The sequence below is a fragment of the Mobula hypostoma genome, chromosome 15, assembly GCF_963921235.1.
Source record: "Mobula hypostoma chromosome 15, sMobHyp1.1, whole genome shotgun sequence".
NCBI lineage: Eukaryota > Metazoa > Chordata > Chondrichthyes > Myliobatiformes > Myliobatidae > Mobula > Mobula hypostoma.
This window is the reverse complement of record NC_086111.1, coordinates 4363098-4387273: the sequence shown is the minus strand read 5'-3', so window position 1 is coordinate 4387273 and position 24176 is coordinate 4363098. Positions and strand designations below refer to the sequence as shown.

The 24176-nt window shown below is 42.8% G+C and overlaps 1 protein-coding gene across 6 annotated transcripts; it reads left to right on the top strand.

The window, feature by feature from the left end:
• The first annotated feature begins 1092 nt into the window (after window positions 1-1092).
• On the top strand, window positions 1093-23622 carry cidec (cell death inducing DFFA like effector c). Of its 6 annotated transcripts, none has more exons than XM_063067637.1 (6): window positions 1093-1130; window positions 12955-13035; window positions 15656-15794; window positions 16939-17088; window positions 17398-17585; window positions 21407-23622. In XM_063067637.1, exons 2-6 carry the CDS (start codon window positions 12983-12985, stop codon window positions 21540-21542), a joined length of 666 nt encoding a protein of 221 aa, XP_062923707.1. In that variant the 5' UTR covers window positions 1093-1130; window positions 12955-12982; the 3' UTR covers window positions 21543-23622. The 6 variants fall into 6 exon arrangements, with proteins under 6 accessions (XP_062923707.1, XP_062923706.1, XP_062923704.1 ...); XM_063067636.1 differs by lacking the exon at window positions 1093-1130 and adding an exon at window positions 4129-4149; XM_063067634.1 differs by lacking the exon at window positions 1093-1130 and adding an exon at window positions 4559-4627.
• Window positions 23623-24176: the final 554 nt, after the last annotated feature.

The following is a 24176-nucleotide window of genomic DNA, read 5'->3' as shown; positions in this document are numbered from 1 at the left end:
ACTAATACAGTTTTATAGGACTGTAGTGGTATTGATCATCATCATCATCATCATCAGGTGCCGTGCCCAGTTTGAGCTTTGACTGCCATGGCCCACACACTCCTGTTTCGGGTCAAGTAGATAAATTCATTGGTATTCATTTCCAGTTCTCTGGCTGCTGTCTCCATCATCATTTGTCTTTGTCTTCCTCTTGCTCTCTTCCCTTCAATCTTTCCCATAATTACCGTGCATTCTAACTCCTCTTTCCTAATCACATGTCCAATGAAGTTACGTTGCCTTTTCATGATCTCATACATTATTTCTCTCTTTGTGTTTACTCTGTTCATGACATCCTCGTTAGATATTCGTTTTGTCCATGATATTCTTCGCATCCTCCTCAAAAACCACATATCTGCAGCTTCAATTCATTTCCTCATGTTACTAGATATTGTCCAACATTCTGAGCCATATAACATAACTGGATAAATGTTTAATATTTCAGTACTCTGAGGTGGGTTGTCATGCCTAGTTTAGTGTTGGTCAGTATACTCTACATTCTCGTAAAGGTGTCTTTTGCCATCCCTATTCTTCTTTTGATATCCAAGTCACACCTGCCATCTGATGTCACCCAGCTTCCTAAGTAGCAAAAGTTCTGTGCTTGTTTTATGTCTTCCCCGTTTATTCTCAGCCTGCAGATAGGATTCTCCTTCTTAATGGATATCACCATACATCCTGTCTTTTTGCAATTCATAGATAGACCCATTTTTGCACTTTCTTCAACAATTATATCAATTACGTTTTGTAGTTCTTCCTCCGTACTTGCAACTAACAGTATCACCTGCATATCTGAAATTATTGATGTTTTCACCACCAACTTTGATTCCCAAGATGTCTCTTATTTTTTGTAATATTGTTTCATTGTACACATTAAATAAATCAGGGGAGAAAACACACCCTTGTCAAACACCTTTCTTGATTTTCATAAACTGACTCACTTCTCCATCAAACAACAGGAATTCTGCAGATGCTGGAAATTCAAGCAACATACATCAAAGTTGCTGGTGAACGCAGCAGGCCAAGCAGCATCTATAGGAAGAGGTACAGTCGACGTTTCAGGCCGAGACCCTTCGTCAGGACTAACTGAAGGAAGAGTGAGTAAGGGATTTGAAAGTTGGAGGGGGAGGGGGAGATCCAAAATGATAGGAGAAGACAGGAGGGGGAGGGATGGAGCCGAGAGCTGGACAGGTGATAGGCAAAAGGGGATACGAGAGGATCATGGGACAGGAGGTCCGGGAAGAAAGACGGGGGGGGGGTGTGACCCAGAGGATGGGCAAGAGGTATATTCAGAGGGACAGAGGGAGAAAAAGGAGGGTGAGAGAAAGAATGTGTGCATAAAAATGAGTAACAGATGGGGTACGAGAGGGAGGTGGGGCCTTAGCGGAAGTTAGAGAAGTCGATGTTCATGCCATCAGGTTGGAGGCTACCCAGACGGAATATAAGGTGTTGTTCCTCCAACCTGAGTGTGGCTTCATCTTTACAGTAGAGGAGGCCGTGGATAGACATGTCAGAATGGGAATGGGATGTGGAATTAAAATGTGTGGCCACTGGGAGATCCTGCTTTCTCTGGCGGACAGAGCGTAGATGTTCAGCAAAGCGGTCTCCCAGTCTGCGTCGGGTCTCACCAATATATAAAAGGCCACATGGGGAGCACCGGACGCAGTATATCACCCCAGTCGACTCACAGGTGAAGTGTTGCCTCACCTGGAAGGACTGTCTGGGGCCCTGAATGGTGGTAAGGGAGGAAGTGTAAGGGCATGTGTAGCACTTGTTCCGCTTACACGGATAAGTGCCAGGAGGGAGATCAGTGGGGAGGGATGGGGGGGACGAATGGACAAGGGAGTTGTGTAGGGAGCGATCCCTGCGGAAAGCAGAGGGGGGGAGGGAAAGATGTGCTTAGTGGTGGGATCTCGTTGGAGGTGGCAGAAGTTATGGAGAATAATATGTTGGACCCGGAGGCTGGTGGAGTGGTAGGTGAGGACCAGGGGAACCCTATTCCCAGTGGGGTGGCGGGAGGATGCAGTGGCAGCTTGTTCCCAGTACAGATTTCTGATTAGGCGGAGGTCTTTTGAATCTAGATCTAGAGTTTCCTGCAATATTTCAAATAACTTATTGTGCTTCATTTTATCAAATGCTTTTGTGTAGTCGATAAAACAAAAAAACAAATCTTTTTGCACTTGAATAACTTGGCTCCTCCCACTTCCTCCAAACTAAAGGTGTAGCTATGGGCACCCGTATGGGTCCTAGCTATGCCTGCCTTTTTGTTGGCTTTGTGGAACAATCTATGTTCCGTGCCTATTCTGGTATCTGTCCCCCACTTTTCCTTCGCTACATCGACGACTGCATTGGCGCTGCTTCCTGCACGCATGCTGAGCTCGTTGAGTTTATTAACTTTGCCTCCAACTTTCACCCTGCCCTCAAGTTTACCTGGTCCATTTCCGATACCTCCCTCCCCTTTCTAGATCTTTCTGTCTCTATCTCTGGAGACAGCTTATCCACTGATGTCTACTATAAGCCTACTGACTCTCACAGCTATCTGGACTATTCCACTTCTCACCCTGTCTCTTGCAAAAACGCCATCCCCTTCTCGCAATTCCTCCATCTCCGCCGCATCTGCCCTCAGGATGTGGCTTTTCATTCCAGGACGAGGGAGATGTCCTCCTTTTTTAAAGAAAGGGGCTTCCCTTCCTCCACCATCAACTCTGCTCTCAAACGCATCTCCCCCATTTCACGCACATCTGCTCTCACTCCATCCTCCCCCCACCCCACTAGGAATAGGGTTCCCCTGGTCCTCACCTACCACCCCACCAGCCTCCGGGTCCAACATATTATTCACCGTAACTTCCGCCACCTCCAACGGGATCCCACCACTAAGCACATCTTTCCCTCCCCCCCCCCTGCTTTCCGCAGGGATCGCTCCCTACGCGACTCCCTTGTCCATTCGTCCCCCCCATCCCTCCCCACTGATCTCCCTCCTGGCACTTACCCGTGTAAGCGGAACAAGTGCTACACATGCCCTTACACTTCCTCCCTTACCACCATTCGGGGCCCCAGACAGTCCTTCCAGGTGAGGCGACACTTCACCTGTGAGTCGGCTGGGGTGATATACTGCGTCCAGTGCTCCCGATGTGGCCTTTTATATATTGGTGAGACCCGACGCAGACTGGGAGACCGCTTTGCTGAACATCTACGCTCTGTCCGCCAGAGAAAGCAGGATCTCCCAGTGGCCACACATTTTAATTCCACATCCCATTCCCATTCTGACATGTCTATCCACGGCCTCCTCTACTGTAAAGATGAAGCCACACTCAGGTTGGAGGAACAACACCTTATATTCCGTCTGGGTAGCCTCCAACCTGATGGCATGAACATTGACTTCTCTAGTTCCGCTAATGCCCCACCTCCCCCTTGTACTCCATCCATTATTTATTTTTATACACACATTCTTTCTCTCACTCTCCTTTTCCTCCCTCTGTCCCTCTGTCTATACTCCTTGCCCATCCTCTGGGTTCCCCCCTCCCCTTGTCTTTCTTCCCGGACCTCCTGTCCCATGATCCTCTCATATCCCTTTTGCCTATCACCTGTCCAGCTCTTGGATCCATCCCTCCCCCTCCTGTCTTCTCCTATCATTTTGGATCTCCCCCTCCCCCTCCCACTTTCAAATCTCTTACTCACTCTTCCTTCAGTTAGTCCTGACGAAGGGTCTCGGCCCGAAATGTCGACTGTACCTCTTCCTATAGATGCTGCCTGGCCTGCTGCGTTCACCAGCAACTTTGATGTGTGTTGCTTGAATTTCCAGCATCTGCAGAATTCCTGTTGTGTGCATATGTTGATTGCTAGTTTTCCCATATTATAGCCATGACTAGATTTCAGAAATACTTCATTGTCTGTGAGTTGAGATATTGTCAGGAGGATAGCAGCCACAAAACTAGGTATAATTCAAATCTTTATGACAAGTGTTTAATTAACCCAATAAAATCGTCACATCAGGTTCAGCAGAAGCACACTATCACTGGTGCACTACATGGGACCAGATGGTTCATTCTGCCAGATCCTATACTATAACAGTAGGAATAGGTGAAGAAGAATTTCTTTCAACCAGTCCAGTTTTAGGTAACCCTAATTTTATATTCTACCTGCACTGTACTTTTGGGTAACTCTAATACTATATTCTGCATACAAAAGTTTTTTTTGCGTTTGTACTGCCCCATCAGGAATGATTTGCTTGGATAGCATGCAAAACCAAGGTTTTCACTCCATCGCTATAATAAACCAATTAATAATCTATAGTAATAATAATAATATTTTTACACGCTTTACTTAGCATTTACCTCAAGATTCCAATTTAGAGCAACCGATTCTGACAGAGGATAAAGACCTTCACATTTAATGAATTCTGATGTAAAACTGAATCTACAGCATCCATTTACTGACGGACATCTGAGTCACCGGTTTAACTGCTGGGTGTGTACGATAGGTTAATGACGGTGAGATCATCGTTAAATGTTATCAGATTGTAACAGTGCAACCAGTGTATAGGAGCTGGGACCGTACTTCTGAAACATAAATCTGGACTTTCTTAAAAATAACAGTAAGTAGCAGTTGTATTGAACGTACTCCGGATTCAACATATCAATACTGGTCATCCATTGCTCACTATCAGTAAAATGTTAAGAGAAAAATTCTAAATTTTGATTATTTTAATGTTATCTTAATGCATTTGTATTGCGTAAACGGTGAGTGGATTTTTTGTGTAAGTATATTTTAAATATACCTGAAAGATGACACAGCCTATGTAGTCCTGGTGGTTTTAGTTATCGTAAATGACTTCTCGGGCCGCAAACTTCGTGATTGCGGCCGGTGTTCGGCCGATCCCACCCATCCGCACTGACCAGATTCATTTCCAGTGCTCTTCTGGAAAAGCTGGGATAGGATGAGCCTTTTTGCAGACTACTGTGCAACACATATCTACGGATTATCAAAAACAAAGCCTTCCGTAGAAACACACACACAAAATGCTGGAGGAACTCAGCAGGCCAGGCAGCATCTATGGGGAAAAAAAGCACAGTTGAGATTTGGGCTGAGACCCTTCATCAGGACTGAAAGCTGAGGAGTAGATTTGAGGGGGAGGGCACCTAACCCTTCCGTAGGAACTTGGCTTTTTACAAATGGTGTGATGTGAAACTCTGGGCTTAAATTAAGAATGCTTAAAAACTGACATGTGACCAACTTAATTTAAAGCAGAAGCAACCAGCCATGCTATCTTCCCAATTAATTAATTTAAATGCTAAACTACTTTGACATCGGTCCTTTGCTTGGGATACAGTGTGGGATAGACCCTTCCAGCTGAGCTGCCCAGCAACCCACTGGTTAACTCCAGCCTGGTCACAGGACAATTTACAGTGAGCAATTAACCTACTAACTGGTGATGCCTTGGGACTGTGGGAGGGGATAGGAGTAGCTGGAGGAAAACCGCACATTCCACGGGGAGGACGTACAAACTGTGCTCAAATCAGTTTAGAAGCTAAAACTTGTTGCCAGGCTTGGTCTGATGAGGAGATGGGGATGGAAGAGGGGCTTCACGGGCTTAGTTACCTGGGGGCATCGAGAAATGTTCCTATCTAAATAGTAAGCTTAAATTTAACATCTGAGGTAAGTGATTTTAAAAGGACATTTAAGGGGAAGATAAGGGGAAACTTCTTCACTCAGAGAGTCGTGAGAGTGTAGAATAAGATGCCAGCACAAGTGGTGCATGTGAGCTTGATTTCAATGCTAAGGAAGTTTGGATAGGTGCATGGGTGATGGGGATGTGGAGGGCTATTGTCCTGGTACAGGTTGTTCGGAGTAGGGAGTTTGAACAGTTTTGGCATGGACTAGATGGGCTGAAAGGCCTGTTATATGCTGTACTTCTGTATCACCTCAAAGACAGCTTCACGTAAAGGGTGCTGCTATTTGGACTGAGTTGCCAGAAATGGGGCTTGAGGTTGGCACATCATTGAAAGTTATCTAGCTAAGCGCTTGGATAGGAGAGGGTTAGAGGACACAGACGGGGGGGACTAGCTCACTAGGATACCGTCAGCATAGGCTAGCTGGGCTGGAGGACCTGTTTCCAGCTGTGTCTTTTTCCTGCATAAGCATATTGGATTATATTCTAGCTCAGGATTCTGAGTAGATTTCCATAACGTGTAATTCAAGGATTTAAGTATTCATAGGTACCTCGGTAGCGCAGCGGTTAGGGTGGCACTTTAAAATTTGGTATTCCACAGTTCAATCCTGATGCAATCTGAACAGTGTGGGTTTCCTCTGGGTCCACAGACCTGCTGGTTAGATGGTTAATTGGTCATTGTAGCTGATCTTGTGATTAGGCTTGTGTCAACCGGGTGGGTTGCTGGGCAGTCCCGCTCCTTGGGCCAGAAGGGCCTGTTCTGTGCTGCAGCTCTAAATAGTAATTTCCAGTTTAGTCAAAGTCCATTCACCTATTGAAATATCTCCCCCCTTGTTCCATTTTTCTCTTTTCAACCCTCATCACTCATTGTTGAATTGGTCTCTGGCAGACTGATGAACCCTGGATGCTGGCATTTCATTTTCCCCTGGTGTGGTGAAGTAGTCAATGAAGAGTTACTGGCCTTTAATTCCCATTGCCCCTTTGTCTTTTTAATTGGTCTTTATTTTCCATGGTAGGATTATTGAGAAAAGCTTGTATGTAAGGAATTAAATGACTTGTTCTCCTGGGCAATGTGGCTTAAACTGAATCTGTTCCAACCTTTTACTTTTTTAAATGCCCTATCAGTCATACACATACACTTTGTCTCGTGTTTTGTGACGTGCTACATATACCAACCTGTTTCCTAATGCGACTGTTGATTTAGGTCAAGTGTCAGATCTGGGAAATGATTTTGCAGTAAATTTTTGTTGCTGAATAGGGTGATTCACTCTGACATCTGCATAAAAGAAAAATCTAATGTATACTCTTTGTGCTTTGAATTGGAGTGCTTTGTAATATCACCTTTGTGTTCATTCTGAAACTTTTTTTAACCAAAGCTTACTGGAATTTTTACTACATCTCTGATCAGTTGTCTTATTTGCAGAAATGAAGTGTGGCCTTAACCCACTTTGAATTAATTTGGATCATAAGAGAAGTAGAATGAGGCCATTTAGCTCATCATTTTTGCTCTGCTGTTGAGTCATGACTTCTTTTAAAACTCCCTTTCTCCTGCCAGTTTAATGCTAAACTGAATGGGAAGAGTGCCCCAGCTTCTAATGGCTGGAGTTCCTGAGTTGTAACAGGCACCCCAGAGTCTGCACTGTAATTGATCACAGTGATGATTTTAATCACCTTTGCTAAACCATGTCTGTAAGGAGTTTCTCCCAGTGACCATGTCTGTTTCCTTTGGGTGCTCTGGTTTCCTCCCACAGTCCAAAGACGTAACTACTGGATAGTAGGTTAATTATTCATTGTAAGCTGTCCTGTGATGAGGCTAGTGTTAAACAGGTATTTTGTTGTGCAGTGCGGCTCATTTGGCCTGTTCTGCATTGTATCTCCAAATAACTGATTCAGGGATTTTAAAGAAGTCCTGAATTCTGAATTTGTTTCAGAAGCAATCCAGTTATGTGCTATAATCCATTCCACTTAAGGATAGGCTGGAAGAAAATCATCCTTTCAAAATGTGAGGCTGTTAACACTGATCAACACTCCCTCTTTTACGCTTACGCAGTACTGTGGAGTAACACCAATTTAATACAGAACTTTGACCCGTTTGAGTCAATGACTACTGAAACAGTGAACTTTGGAATTACGGTCACAATCTGGAATGTGGGCAAATAGGAGAGACTTAAAACTTGAAAAGGAGGGTCTTAGTATCAGCCAAACTGTGTATTGGATTTTTACTTGTCTAGACATTCTGCTTGACACCAGGATATCTGGCAGTGTATTTTTGAATCTGTGCGAATTCATTTGCTTTCTGTGCCGTTCAGTTGAATCATTCTCCACAAATCACTGAACGTTTCTATGCATTGATGCTGTCAGTGTACAAATAAGGTGAGTCAGAAATGAAATCTTTCTTTATGGTGTAATGTGTATCTGTCCTGCTACAGCTCATGCTTAGTAATGATTTGGTTATAATTCCTATTATTGATGATGTGTTGTCTGAAGATGGTGAGTCCTTCATTCTTTGGAAAAGTTATCATTGACTAGATGAACGTGGGTTGTTGAACATGTGAGAGTCTGAGTGGGAGTGCCGAGAAAGAGATTTTTGAAATTTTCATTATTTTTTTTCTCCAATGGCTTTCTGAGAGGCGAGACTGCGCAGGCGTGTGACGTTGGGCAGTGCAGCGTGGCAGATTTAAAAGGAACAAAGCCTCATAGAGCGGGCAGCGTAGTTTGCGGGCGGCAGAGTGAGCCGGGAGCAGAGTGAAGACTTAAGGGCTTCGGCTCAACGGGCTTAGGCGGAAACGGGCGAGGCGAGGAAGGTTTGACATTCATTTTCTGTTGCTATTTGAGGAGAGGGGCATTATGAGTGTGAGGGCAGTTTGCTGTTCTCGGTGTCGGATGTGGGAGGCCCTGGAGTCTCCAAGCCTCCCGGACGTCTACATCTGCGCCAAGTGCATCGAGATGCAGCTCCTAAGGGACCGCGTTACGGAACTGGAGCTGCAGCTCGATGACCTTCGTCTGGTCAGGGAGAGCGAGGAGGTGATAGAGAGGAGTGGAAGGCAGGTGGTCACGCCAGGGCCACGGGAGGCAGACAAGTGGGTCACGGTTAGGAGGGGGAAGGGGAAAAGGCAGGTGATGGGGAGTACCCCGGTGGCTGTGCCCCTTAACAACAGGTACTCCTGTTTGAGTACTGTTGGGGGGGACAGCTTACCCGGGGGAAGCGACAGTGGCCGTGCCTCCGGCACAGAGTCTGGCCCTGTAGCTCAGAAGGGTAGGGCAAGGAAGAGGAGGGCAGTTGTGATAGGGGACTCGATAGTAAGGGGGTCAGATAGGCGATTCTGTGGACGCAGTCCAGAGACCCGGATGGTAGTTTGCCTCCCTGGTGCCAGGGTCCGGGATATTTCTGATCGTGTCCAAGATATCCTGAAGTGGGAGGGTGAGGAGCCAGAGGTCGTGGTACATATAGGTACCAATGACATAGGTAGGAAAAGGGATGAGGTCCTGAAAGGAGAATATAGGGAGCTAGGAAGGGAGTTGAGAAAAAGGACCGCAAAGGTAGTAATCTCGGGATTACTGCCTGTGCCACGCGACAGTGAGAGTAGGAATGCGATGAGGTGGAGGATAAATGCGTGGCTGAGAGATTGGAGCGGGGGCAGGGATTCAAGTTTTTGGATCATTGGGACCTCTTTTGGCGCAGGCGTGACCTGTACAAAAAGGACGGGTTACACTTGAATCCTAGGGGAACCAATATCCTGGCAGGGAGATTAGCGGGGGCTACTGAGGTGACTTTAAACTAGAATGGTTGGGGGGTGGGAATCAAATTAAAGAGGCTAGGCGTGAGGAGGTTAGTTCACAACAGAGGGATGGGAACCAGTGCAGAGAGACAGAGGGGTGTAAAGTGAGCGTAGAAGCAAAAAGTACAAAGGAGAAAAGTAAAAGTGGCAGGCCGACAAATCCAGGGCAAGCATTAAAAAGGGCCACTTTTCAACATAATTGTACAAGGGCTAAGAGAGTTGTAAAAGAGCGCCTGAAGGCTTTATGTGTCAATGCAAGGAGCATTCGTAATAAGGTGGATGAATTGAAAGTGCAGATTGTTATTAATGATTATGATATAGTTGGGATCACAGAGACATGGCTCCAGGGTGACCAGGGATGGGAGCTCAACGTTCAGGGATATTCAATATTCAGGAGGGATAGACATGAAGGAAGGGGAGGTGGGGTGGCGTTGCTGGTTAAAGAAGAGATTAACGCAATAGAAAGGAAGGACATAAGCCGGGAAGATGTGGAATCGATATGGGTAGAGCTGCGTAACACTAAGGGACAGAAGACGCTGGTGGGAGTTGTGTACAGGCCACCTAACAGTAGTAGTGAGGTCGGAGATGGTATTAAACAGGAAATTAGAAATGTGTGCAATAAAGGAACAGCAGTTATAATGGGTGACTTCAATCTACATGTAGACTGGGTGAACCAAATTGGTAAAGGTGCTGAGGAAGAGGATTTCTTGGAATGTATGCAGGATGGTTTTTTGAACCAACATGTCGAGGAACCAACGAGAGAGCAGGCTATTCTGGACTGGGTTTTGAGCAATGAGGAAGGGTTAATTAGCGATCTTGTCGTGAGAGGCCCCTTGGGTAAGAGTGACCATAATATGGTGGAATTCTTCATTAGTATGGAGAGTGACATAGTTAATTCAGAAACAAAGGTTCTGAACTTAAAGAGGGGTAACTTTGAAGGTATGAGACGTGAATTAGCTAAGATAGACTGGCAAATGACACTTAAAGGATTGACGGTGGATATGCAATGGCAAGCATTTATAGATTGCATGGATGAACTACAACAATTGTTCATCCCAGTTTGGCAAAAGAATAAATCAAGGAAGGTAGTGCACCCGTGGCTGACAAGAGAAATTAGGGATAGTATCAATTCCAAAGAAGTAGCATACAAATTAGCCAGAGAAAGTGGCTCACCTGAGGACTGGGAGAAATTCAGAGTTCAGCAGAGGAGGACAAAGGGCTTAATTAGGAAGGGGAAAAAAGATTATGAGAGAAAACTGGCAGAGAACATAAAAACGGACTGTAAAAGCTTTTATAGATATGTAAAAAGGAAAAGACTGGTAAAGACAAATGTAGGTCCCCTGCAGACAGAAACAGGTGAATTGATTATGGGGAGCAAGGACATGGCAGACCAATTGAATAATAACTTTGGTTCTGTCTTCACTAAGGAGGACATAAATAATCTTCCAGAAATAGTAAGGGACAGAGGGTCCAGTGAGATGGAGGAACTGAGTGAAATACATGTTAGTAGGGAAGTGGTGTTAGGTAAATTGAAGGGATTGAAGGCAGATAAATCCCCAGGGCCAGATGGTCTGCATCCTAGAGTGCTTAAGGAAGTAGCCCAAGAAATAGTGGATGCATTAGTGATAATTTTTCAAAACTCGTTAGATTCTGGACTAGTTCCTGAGGATTGGAGGGTGGCTAATGTAACCCCAATTTTTAAAAAAGGAGGGAGAGAGAAACTGGGGAATTATAGACCGGTTAGCCTAACGTCGGTGGTGGGGAAACTGCTGGAGTCAGTTATCAAGGATGTGATAACAGCACATTTGGAAAGCGGAGAAATGATCGGACAAAGTCAGCATGGATTTGTGAAAGGAAAATCATGTCTGACAAATCTCATAGAATTTTTTGAGGATGTAACTAGTAGAGTGGATAGGGGAGAACCAGTGGATGTGGTATATTTGGATTTTCAAAAGGCTTTTGACAAGGTCCCACACAGGAGATTAGTGTGCAAACTTAAAGCACACGGTATTGGGGGTAAGGTATTGGTGTGGGTGGAGAATTGGTTAGCAGACAGGAAGCAAAGAGTGGGAATAAACGGGACCTTTTCAGAATGGCAGGCGGTGACTAGTGGGGTACCGCAAGGCTCAGTGCTGGGACCCCAGTTGTTTACAATATATATTAATGACTTGGATGAGGGAATTAAATGCAGCATCTCCAAGTTTGCGGATGACACAAAGCTGGGTGGCAGTGTTAGCAGTGAGGAGGATGCTAAGAGGATGCAGGGTGACTTGGATAGGTTGGGTGAGTGGGCAAATTCATGGCAGATGCAATTTAATGTGGATAAATGTGAAGTTATCCACTTTGGTGGCAAAAATAGGAAAACAGATTATTATCTGAATGGTGGCCGATTAGGAAAAGGGGAGGTGCAATGAGACCTGGGTGTCATTATACACCAGTCATTGAAAGTGGGCATGCAGGTACAGCAGGCGGTGAAAAAGGCAAATGGTATGCTGGCATTTATAACGAGAGGATTCGAGTACAGGAGCAGGGAGGTACTACTGCAGTTGTACAAGGCCTTGGTGAGACCACACCTGGAGTATTGTGTGCAGTTTTGGTCCCCTAATCTGAGGAAAGACATCTTTGCCATAGAGGGAGTACAAAGAAGGTTCACCAGATTGATTCCTGGGATGGCAGGACTTTCATATGAAGAAAGACTGGATGAACTGGGCTTGTACTCGTTGGAATTTAGAAGATTGAGGGGGGATCTGATTGAAACGTATAAGATCCTAAAGGGATTGGACAGGCTAGATGCAGGAAGATTGTTCCCGATGTTGGGGAAGTCCAGAACGAGGGGTCACAGTTTGAGGATAGAGGGGAAGCCTTTTAGGACCGAGATTAGGAAAAATTCTTCACACAGAGAGTGGTGAATCTGTGGAATTCTCTGCCACAGCAAACTGTTGAGGCCAGTTCATTGGCTATGTTTAAGAGGGAGTTGGATATGGCCCTTGTGGCTACAGGGGTCAGAAGGTATGGAGGGAAGGCTGGGGCGGGGTTCTGAGTTGGATGATCAGCCATGATCATAATAAATGGCGGTGCAGGCTCGAAGGGCCGAATGGCCTACTCCTGCACCTATTTTCTATGTTTCTATGTAAAACATACAATGAAATGTGTAATTTGCATTAACAATAACCACAACCTCAGGATGTGCTGGGGGCAGCCCGCAAGTTTCACCACACATTCCGGTGTCAGCATGACATGCCCATAGAGTTTAGCATGAGAATGGGTAATGTGTGGCTCCTGCTACAAATATATCTTTTATACAGCATGTATGTGCGGGGGTTTGCCTTTGTATCCTAAGCAGATGCTCCTGTTTTTTGGAGTGGTGAGGAAACATATAAATGCTTTGAGTATGAGATCATATGGTGTAGAATCTCTTTAGATCTAGGCAGATTGAAGATTTTAATAGTCAACTTCTGTAAATTGTTTTAATAGGTGTGCTGGGCATCCGTAAGGGCTGAAAATGGAATATGCGAAAAAGTCTCTCAGTTTCTTATCTTCTAGTTCCATCTCCAGGTAACACCTCCACAGATGCAATGATCCTTCAGTGCACAGAGTTGTGACCATTGGGTCTCTATATTTCGATGAATGCTAACGGTTCAGATTTTGTGCTGTTGGTTCTGTATCATTCTCATTTGTCTCTCCTTCATGGCAACGTGTATTTAAATCTTCCTTTGCCGCGAATGGACTTAAACTATTCACTCTTGGGCAGTTCGAAATTTGCTGGAAGCTAGAGAGGCAAAATAAATCAAATTTTTCTGTGAATAGTTTAGGGGAAAATACTTTCTTGGATATGAACCAACATGCTGATTTATATTTCTTCCAAGCTGTTGAGAGAGACCCAATCTACAATAGTTCTAAAGACAAATGAGAATCAGATTCTGGTATGTGGAAGAAAAACAACTTGGCTGGCCAGCCATGATCTGTGGGATAAAAATATAAATTTCAATGAATCCCATCATAGTCTGCATCAGGACTGAGAGAAGAAGAAAGATCTAGAAGCATTAGAGGGTGGTGCAATAGGTGAACGAGTGAGAAGAAAGCTAGATGGATGGGAAAGGTGAACAAATTAGAAGAAGGCTAGATGGATGGGTGAGTGTTTTAAAGAAAACAAATTCAATCATAGCAACTTGTCTATCTAATTCTCCCATTTGCTTACGGAGAGATGAAATGCAGAAAGAAACATTCCTTTTGCTTTGAGGGCTTGCAACCCAATGGTATGAACATTTCAGTTTTCCAATTCGGGTACCAAAGTTTAAGTAATTTTATTATTAAAGTACATATGATGCCATTATCTACCCTGAGATTCATTTTCTTGCGGGCATTCACAGTAAATACAAAGAAACACAATAGAATCAATGAAAAAAGTACACACAACAAAGACAACCAATGTGCAAAAGATGACAAACTACAAATATGAGAAATAAAAAATACAAATTAATATTAACAAGCAACAAATCTCAAGAACATGAGTTATCCAGTACTTGGAAGTGAGTCCAGCAGAGAGGTCATCTGCTGCCACCCACCAAAGATGGTCTGTCAACCTACTTCCATGGATCACATTCTCACCTAGTTCCACGCTGCCCATTTGATTCCTCCTGTCATCTGCCAGCTATGCATTGCCCACTTACCCCACTGCTCTGCACCAACATTCTCTTCTGTTCTAATGCAGGATATAAACACTTTGCAACTTTTGCTGATTAACCAAAGTTGTTCCATATTCTATTGCTTTCCTCTACATTTCTCCTTTCTACCAGTTTGTATACTAGCAAGTAAGAACTCATTATCCGGGTACATCTTCAGTAAAATTTCGGTGCAATTGTTTGAATTACTTCAAGAAATAAAAAAGGGATGTCTGATGGAGGGGTAACTAAGATAGCTCACATCATGTGATCACTCTTTGATGCTTGTATTTGCATATTAAACAAAAGAACAGATTGAACCTGATGCACAGTAGAATACAGCAGTTGGCAGCAATCTTGAGTAAGCGAATGCCTGACATTCCCAGCAGATCAGTGAGTATCTACAGACAGAAGCTGAGTTGATGTTCCCTGTGGTGACTTGCCAGATTTTCATAGAAACAAGGAAGATTGGTTGCTTGGTGCCTCTCGTTTCTGTAACAAGACACTCCAGGACAGGCTAACACGAGGAATTCTGCAGATGCTGGAAATTCAAGCAACACACATCAAAGTTGCTGGTGAACGCAGCAGGCCAGGCAGCATCTCTAGGAAGAGGTACAGTCAGGACTGACGAAGGGTCTCGGCCTGAAATGTCGACTGTACCTCTTCCTAGAGATGCTGCCTGGCCTGCTGCGTTCACCAGCAACTTTGATGTGTGTTCCAGGACAGGCTGTTGTTTTGACTTGAACTGCTTTCTCTGACTGTCAAGCCTTCTCAGTAATTATCATCCCATAGTGGAAGGTTGTGAATGTTTGGTCAAGTTCAGTTTGTTGTGGCCATCAGAAAGGGGCTGTGAATGTAATCTTCCAGTCGTCAGCCGAGACATGGGAGCAGAATTATACCTTTTGGCCCATCGAGTCTGCTCTACCATTCCATGACTGATTTACTATCCCTCCCAACTCCATTCTCCTGCCTTCCCCTGTCACCTTGGACACCTTTTCTAACCAAGAATCATATCAAGCTCTGCTTTAAATATAGCCAATGACTTTGACTCCCCAGTCATCTATGGCAATGAATTCCAAAGACATGCCAACCTCAGGCTAAAGAAATTCCTCCTCATCTCCGCACTAAAGGGACATGCTTCTATTCTTGGGCTGTCCTCTGGTCCTAGAGTCTTCCATTATAGCAAACATCCTTTCAATATTCAGTAGGCTTCAGTGAGATTCCCCTCATTCTTAACTCCAGTGCGTACAGGCCCAGGGCCATCAAATGCTCTTTATACATTAACACTTTCATCCCCAAGATCATTCTCATACAACTTGTCTGGATCCTCCAATGCCAGCACGTCGTTTCAGATATGGGCCCAAAACAGCTCATGATGCTCTAAAAATGCTTTCTTTATGAAAAAGATGAGATAATTTAAAATTCACTACATCTTCAAATGGTAGTGTAGATCTTGTTTGCTCTTTGCTGAATAATCCAATGAAACCTGACTATCTACGGTGCTATTTTCTTAGGTGCGTGTCTGCCAGTGCATCAGTAACTTCTCACCTGTTGAATGGTGGTCCACATCAAAGACCATTCAGAGTATGCAACTGGGATCGGAGTTTGAAGAAAGGTATCATGGCAGAGGGTCTTCATGATCTACTGGACAAGGTGAAGATCATTTGAACAAGTTTTGGCTTGGAAGTTCTACTTGGGAAGCTGGACACTTCACACAAGAACAACCAGCCATAGGCTTTTCTTGATAGTGATCTAGAAATTCTTTATCCCCCAAAATGAGAATACAATTATCAAATTCAAATTCATGCAGTTTTTAAGATTTGGATTTTTATCTATGTACAAGTTGATTGAAAGGGATATTTTACCTGTTGAGGTTTTCCTGTGGATGGGACTGGCAGTAGCATTTTGATTGCAAATCCTAAATGAAAATAAAACTATATCGCTTTTTCTTTTGACTACATGTTTTTCTGAAATCATAATCATATGATGTTGGCCCCAGAGAAACACTGTTTCATTTGGCTATATTCCTGTATGGTTGAATTTTGAACTGCCATATTCCTTGTGCTAATTTGCAGTATTCCATCTGATGCGTTATAGGATTTTGTCCTATAACTGCAGTATGATCTTGTCAGTTTAAGTGGTTTCATAATATACTGGGTAGTTAAAGGCTAGGGAAGATGGGGCTTGCCAGCCATGATTGGCAGGTGATCTAGAAGGGAAAACTCTGGTCTCAAACATCGGCCCTGGGGCTATACCCACTCATTGGGAAGGCTTTGGGAGTAAACCCGGAGGAAAAATCCAGACCAGGAGTCCTATGCAACACACATCAAAGTTGCTGGTGAACGCAGCAGGCCAGGCAGCATCTCTAGGAAGAGGTACAGTCGACGTTTGGAGTCCTATGTTGAGTTCAGTGCTGACTAGGAATGCCATAGTGCCAGACTGTATCAGTCTCACTGTCCATGAGTTGCCAACATCATGCTACTAAGTTGCCAACGTCAAGCATGACTGAGGGATGCTTGACATTAGAAAACAGATGCAATGTCAATATTCCAGCATCAGCATTGGTAGAAATTTGAGGACCAGTAGAAATGCACTATTCTTGACTAAAGCTGCTCTGGGATCAGCTGAGAACATTACTGATAATGCAAAGCAATCCATTAGTTTTGTTTACGAAAAGTTTTTTTTAGAAACTATAGAATGCAAAGAGAACTATTTAAATTAATCCTATCATATCAAGTTTTAATAAACTAACTTGAAGTGTGAGGTTTGGCATTGTAACTTCATTTTGCACTTTCAGGTCCAAAAATCACTACATACGACATCCAGTGTCTCGCTTCTACTGGAGGAGGATGGGACCTTCATTGAGACTGAAGAATTCTTTCAGACTGTTTTAGACAACACCCTCTTTATGGTCATTGAGAGAGGGCAAAAGTGGACACCACCAGAGGTGTGGGCACTAGTATTATTTATTAATGAATTCTGTAACTTTGAATCATGATTTGAAGTAGCTTCAAGTGCAAATCCTTTATTCTTTAAATGGCCGCAAGTTATTTACGGAAAATTGACTATTCAAATCTATTCACCTTATTAAAAAAAGATCTTCCAATATTTCATAGCTCCATTGGTCCTGAATTCCATACAGATATTTTCTCCATAACTTTATTTTAATAATGTGAACCAAATCATCCCAGAGAGGATATGCATATAGGAAATTGTTTTCTGACACGGAATAAAATTACAAGTTTACTTTTAACAGAATACTGGCTTTCACCTGCGTTTCCCTGACAAATTGTGTAGAAGAAAAGATGTTGCCAGAATAACCTTTGACCTCTACAAAGAAAATCCACGTGATTTCATTGGTTGTCTGAATGTAAAAATGACTCTCTATGGCTCATATTCTCTATCATGCGATCTTCAATGTATGGGGGCAAAGAAAATAATGAGGTAAGGGCAGTTTTGAGATATAATTTTAAAAAAAACAACTTGAACTACTGAAATTCATTACTCTTGAAGGTTTTTTATTTGAATAGTTGTGTTGAGACTTGGTGTCATGGTAGCCTTTTAAGGATACTAACTCCTATTGCCAAACAACAGGAATTCTGCAGATGCTGGAAATTCAAGCAACATACATCAAAGTTGCTGGTGAACGCAGCAGGCCAAGCAGCATCTATAGGAAGAGGTGCAGTCAACGTTTCAGGCCGAGACCCTTCGTCAGGACTAACTGAAGGAACTCCTATTGCCAACTGCTTTCTAACAAAAATGAGTATTAAGTCAAAGTGGCTTGGGAAAATGTGAACTATTTTAACTCCAGTGATGTATTCATGTTCACCCATGGGTACTTAATGTAGACAGTTTTCCCAACAGCCTTGAGTTTTGAGAATCCAATTTGTTTTTGGGGTGGGATTTTTTTTGTCCATTCAGATACAGATTTTCCCGTATGATCAGGAAAATCACAGTAATCTCGGGCTTCCATGGAACTCTTCTAAAGTGTTCCTTTTCCAGTAATCTTTGTATATCCCCTTCCTAGTATATTAGAGATCCCAGTACACTTCATACACCACTTGCAAAATCCCAAATCACCAATTCAGTTTTTCTTTAACCACTTGACTCTCCCCAATTCCAAGATCTTTCCTCATGTGCAATGCTACTTCATAAATCTCTCCCAAATGGTCCCTTGCCAAACATATTTTGCATTCATCAACATCAATTTCATTTGAACTTTGCTTTCAGGTCAACCTAGCCTCTGTATCAACATCCAGTTCACCATGGACTCTGACTTTTATCACTGAATCCGTCATTTTGGATTCTGGCCGAATCCCCTCAATGCTTTATCTTCCATTGCCTCTGAACTTGGTATTCATGTGCTGTATTAACATACTATGTCATCTTCATTTATATGGAGCAATACGGCCCTTTGGCCCATTAAGCCTGCACCAACCATCAAGCAGTCGTTTACATTAGTCCTATATTAATCCTATATTTTGTCCACATCCCCATTAACTTTCCCTATCCCCAAATTCAACACCCACTTGCACACGAGGGGCAATATGCAGTGGCTAATTAACTTCAAACCCAGAAGTTTGGAATGAACCATGAAATTTGGATAGGTACATGGATGGGTTGGTATACAGGGCTATGGTCTGTGTGCAGGTTGATAGAATTGGGCAGATTTTATTTATTGAGATACAGAACAGGCCCTTCAAACCACGCCATGCAGCAACCCCAGATTTAACCCTAGCCTAATATGTGATCATTTACAATGACCAATTAACCTACCAATTGGTATGTCTTTGAACTGTGGGAGGAAACCCACACTATCACAAAGAGGACATACGGACTCCTTACAGACGGCAGCAGGAATTGAACTCGGGTCACTGGTACCGTGAAGTGTTATGCTAACCACTATACTACCATACAGCAGATCAATGGTTTGGCATTGACCAGATGGGGTGCATGGCCTGTTTTGGTACTGTAAAGCAGTGGTCCCCAACCACCGGGCCGTGGACCGGTGCCGGGCCACAAAGCATGTGCCACCGGGCCGCGAGGAAGCGATATGATTTGGCGATATGAGTCAGCTGCACCTTTCCTCATTCCCTGTCACGCCCACTGTTGAGCTTGAACACATGCAAGGTCATTACCCGCGCGTCATCCATGTCAGCGCGGGAAGGAGATCAACTCCTCCAGCTTGCAAATGACAGCAGGCTGGAAAGTATGTTTGACATAACATCTCTGCCAGCCTTCTGGATCAAAGTCAAAGCTAAATATCCTGAGATAGCCACAAAAGCACTGAAAATGTTGCTTCCATTTCCAACATATCTCTGCAATGAATGCAACGAAAACTAAATTGCGGAATAGACTGGAAATAAGGAACCCCCCTTGAGTATCGCTGTCTCCCATCACCCCTCGATAGGACCGTCTTGTTGCAGGGAAACAAGCCCAGGGCTCCCACTGATTCAGCGATATTGGTGTGTTGCAATGATTTTATATGTTCATACGGGGAAAATATGTGCTGTGTGTTTAATATCCAAACATTACTTAAAATGTTATGATGCTATTGACTTACTTATATAACCATATAACAATTACAGCACGGAAACAGGCCATCTCTGCCCTTGTAGTCCATGCCAAACGCTACTCTCACCTAGTCCCACCGACCTGCACTCAGCCCATAACCCTCTATTCCTTTCCTGTCCATATACCTATCCAATTTTTCTTTAAATGATAATATCGAACCTGCCTCTACCACTTCTACTCGAGGTTCATTCAACACTTACTTCAAGCTCCCCTCTCCTCACATGATAATTGACTTACCAGTACATTCATGCGAGGAAAATATGCACTGTGTGTTTAATATTAAATTTGTTAGATAATTTTAGAAACCAAATTGAGTGTATTAGCCATATCACCTATATTCCGGTCATGGTTAACAACCCCCTCCCCCAAACAGAATTGCCAAAAGCGATTTGGAGGGGGAAAAATCGGCATGTTCACGCATGCACACTGGTGCCCGCGCAAGGCTTCATGGTCATTGTAGTCTCTCGGGGTAAACAACGTATTTGACTGCTACTCTTGTCTGTTGGCAACCCTACCCCCCCCACCGGTTCAGCCGGTCCGCAAGAATATTGTCAATATGAAACCGGTCCGCAGTGCAAAAACGGTTGGGGACCCCTGCTGTAATGTTATCTGTATTCTCATTAAGTTGAAGTCTGTGTGGGCATCATAACTTGATAGGTGATGTATCAGTCCTAGACACTTCATACTGTAATTCTAAACCAATAATTTTTAATTTGGACTCTTCTGTTTATTTAAAGAAGAAAAATGCCATTCAGTTTTTTCATCGGTGTATGAGAGGTGGATAAAAGGCTTGTTTTGTTCTTTGCTGTAGCTTGTGGTGTTCTGAACATTGTGGGGCTCCTTTGCTGGCAGCAGAATGTGTGGTAACCCAGTCCACGTTGGGTGTTGTTAACACAAATGATGCATTTCACTGTTTTGATGTACATGTAATAAATTGAAGCTGAAGACCAGAGCAGCTAAGGGGAAACTGAGTGACCACACAATGTGCAAACTTCTCTCAGACAGTGCTAAAGGTCAGGCTTGAAGCTGAGTTGAGGCAAATAGCAGCACCACTGAACTGCCCACTTAGCAGTGACCTTCTTGATAATGACAGCTCTGGGATTTTCACATATCATTGCACACAATGCTGGAGGAACTCAGCAGGTCAGGCAGGATCTATGGAAAAGAGAAAACAGTCAACGTTTCGGGCTGAGACCCTTCATCAGGACTGGAGAGAAAAAAATGAGAAGCCAGAGTGAGCGGAGTAAAAAGTTCTTACTCTGACTTCCATTTTTTTTCTCTTCTGATGAAGGGTCTCAGCCCAAAATGTCGACTGTTTACTCTTTTCCATAAATGCTGGCTGGGCTGCTGAGTTCCTCCAGCATTTTGTGTTGCTTGGATTTCCAGCATCTGCAGATTTTTCTCTTGTTAGTGATTGGTCAACATATCATTGTTGGCTCTTCTACTATAGCTGCAAACATGCTTTTGCAGAAGTAACACTATTCAACCTTTTGCCTTTAATATGCCACAAAGGAAAAGGGTGGAAGAGGAAATGCAGAAATGAGAAGTTCTGGTTTCTATCAAACCATAAAGTAGTTATTGTATTGAAAATGGGGATGGATTGTGCTGTAATTGTACTAAAATAAGTTCTCAGTACAACACAGATTTGTCTGTTTACCAATGATCTATTAATCTGCTTTATTCCCTATTAGGGAAGCCCTGCGCTTGACAATGTTAACAATGCAAGCTACAGGACACATCCTACTTGGTACATCAAGCTATGTCCAGCAGCTTTTGGATGAAGTGGAACAACATGTAGCAGGGAGACCCTTGCCCCTTCTTGAATGAAGGACACCTGCCTGGTATATTCATGGAACATATTAATGACTTTTTCATACAAGCCTTGATGTTTGGCCCACTTTATGTAACCAAGTATGCCAATACTGAATACTGGAACCGTGAGGAACTTTGTAATCAGACCTTAAGTGATATGGCTCAACTAGTAAAGTTTTTTTGCAAAAAAACCTGTCAACTCTGAACACAGAACCATGCTAGCACAAATTTGTTCCTACATAAGGTGGCCGAACTGGTTTAGTGGAATAATTGTGCATTGACAGAATAACCACCTGTTACACACTAGAAATTTTCATATCAATGTAGTTAATCAATTTGAAATTGGATTATTAGAGCTTTATTTCCCTTTATGTACTTGGGTGGTGCACAAACCCAGTTGGTTTCTTTTAGCTTCCACTTATAGGAAAACTAAATGAACTCTAACAACATTTGTGTTTTACCTAAAAACCCGTATTTGTCATATTCCCATAAGATTATTTATTCAAGGTTTCACTTAAATCAGTAATTGCAATAATGCATTATAATCTAGGAATTGACTATTTATAACACTACTTTCCTCTCAAATGGGAAGGGAATTTCTATTAGAAGGATCACATGCTTTGCTGATTTGCAATCTGGATTTACTGTAGTAAGTTTATTCAGTGATCTTTTAACAGAGCTAAAACTATCAAAATAACAATGAGGTAATGTATTCATGTCCGCCTGTGGCAATAGCAAGTCCTCACCAGGAAAGATGTATTAATAGCAATTTAGTTGTAAATCTAATACTTCTAATTGATCATTAAACAACATACATCAAAGTTGCTGGTGAACGCAGCAGGCCAAGCAGCATCTATAGGAAGAGGCGCAGTCGACGTTTCAGGCCAAGACCCTTCATTAGTATGTTTGCTTCTATGTGAATACAGAATGTTTATCTGAAATCTAATCTTGGTGTACTAATTCATCCTTCTACTTCACCTTCAGTGAAACATGGTTTCAGGCAAAATCTGGATGGTTTTCAAAGTGCAAATCAGACCATTCACTTCCAAAATCCATAGAAAAGAATAGTCATAGTCATACTTTATTGATCCCGGGGGAAATTGGTTAAATAATTAAATAGTAATATGTAAGTTATGCCAGGAAATAAGTCCAGGACCAGCCTATTGGCTCGGTGTCTGACCCTCCAAGGGAGGAGTTGTAAAAATAAAGCCACAGGTGATGAGCTCAGTTTCCATCTTTTGCAAAACTGATATATTTATGATTAAAAACAAAATCTAGAATAACTCTCAAGTAGATAAAAGATAGTTGAAGTAAGTTTTATCCCCTTCATCAGAATTGATGGAAGTTCCTGGATGTTAGTATTGACTGTTTCACTTTCTGTAAATGAGGAGCATATCTAATTTGTGTTAGAACATAGAACTTTAGACCACAATTGTTGTGCCATACCAATTAAATTAGTAATTAAATGGCTAACTAAACAAATCCCTTCTGTCCACACAATGTGCATACCCTTCAATTTCCCTCACATTCATGTGCGTACTCAGGTCTCCGAAAGTCCCTAATGCATCTGCCCCTACCACGACCCCGAGCAGCCCATTCAACCCTCACACACCTTAATGCAAGCCCTCTGGTGTCAGATATTTCAGCCTGGGAGCAATGCACTGTTTGTTCATTTCAGATGTCTAGCAATTGTTTGTCTTTGGCAATTCAATCCATTGAAATGTTAATCTATTTCAAATTAGTTTAAAACTCCATAATAACTAAATAAAAATTAATTTGTGTTGCTGGTGCCATTGATACTTGAATTGACCTACTGAGTATAACCATGTAACCATATAACAATTACAGCACGGAAACAGGCCACCTTGGCCCTTCTAGTCCGTGCCAAACCTAGTCCCACCGACCTGCACTCAGCCCATAACCCTCAATTCCTTCCCTGCCCATATAGCTGTCCAATTTAACTTTAAACACAATATCTAGTGGTAATTCTAATTGCAAATATTTCATTACTGAAGGTCTCCTGAAGTTATTTTTTTCAAATTCTTGTTATCTTAAGTGTGGGTTTATTTTTTACAGCTCCTGCCTTGAAAAATAAATATAAAGCAAGTAACACCAGTAAGTTTTAGTTGTTAGAAAACTATTTGAGTGTGCCAGGTGCTGTTGCTTCTCTGAGGCAAACTGTTTGATCTTATCAGTTTGTTGTTCCTGTTTGTGTGTAGGGCTGTTCATTTGCTTTATATTCCCCAATTATGAGCAGTCTCATCATAGCCTTGATGCTGAGGAAGAATGGAAGCAAATGCTGGAAGATGACAATCTGTGCAAGCACATAAAAACTCCAGTGTGGAAGTTGTCCAGCTCTAGAGATTTATCATTTACTCCTGATGATTTTTCCAATATGATTTTTTTCCACCGTACAATAATCAAAATCCTGATTTCTTTGTTGTTATTCACTCCATAGCAACATGCTATTTCCAAGAGGTTCTCTTTTGTGAAGACTAAACTTAATTTTCATTTGCTTCTTCCCCTCTATCTGATCTGTGTATAGAAGATCATGTGGTTCTCACGTTATTTCCATATGCTACTCTCCTTGCAATGTCTTGCTCAATTGCTGTTAAATTCTAGAAATGTTCCCAACCCTCATCTTACTGC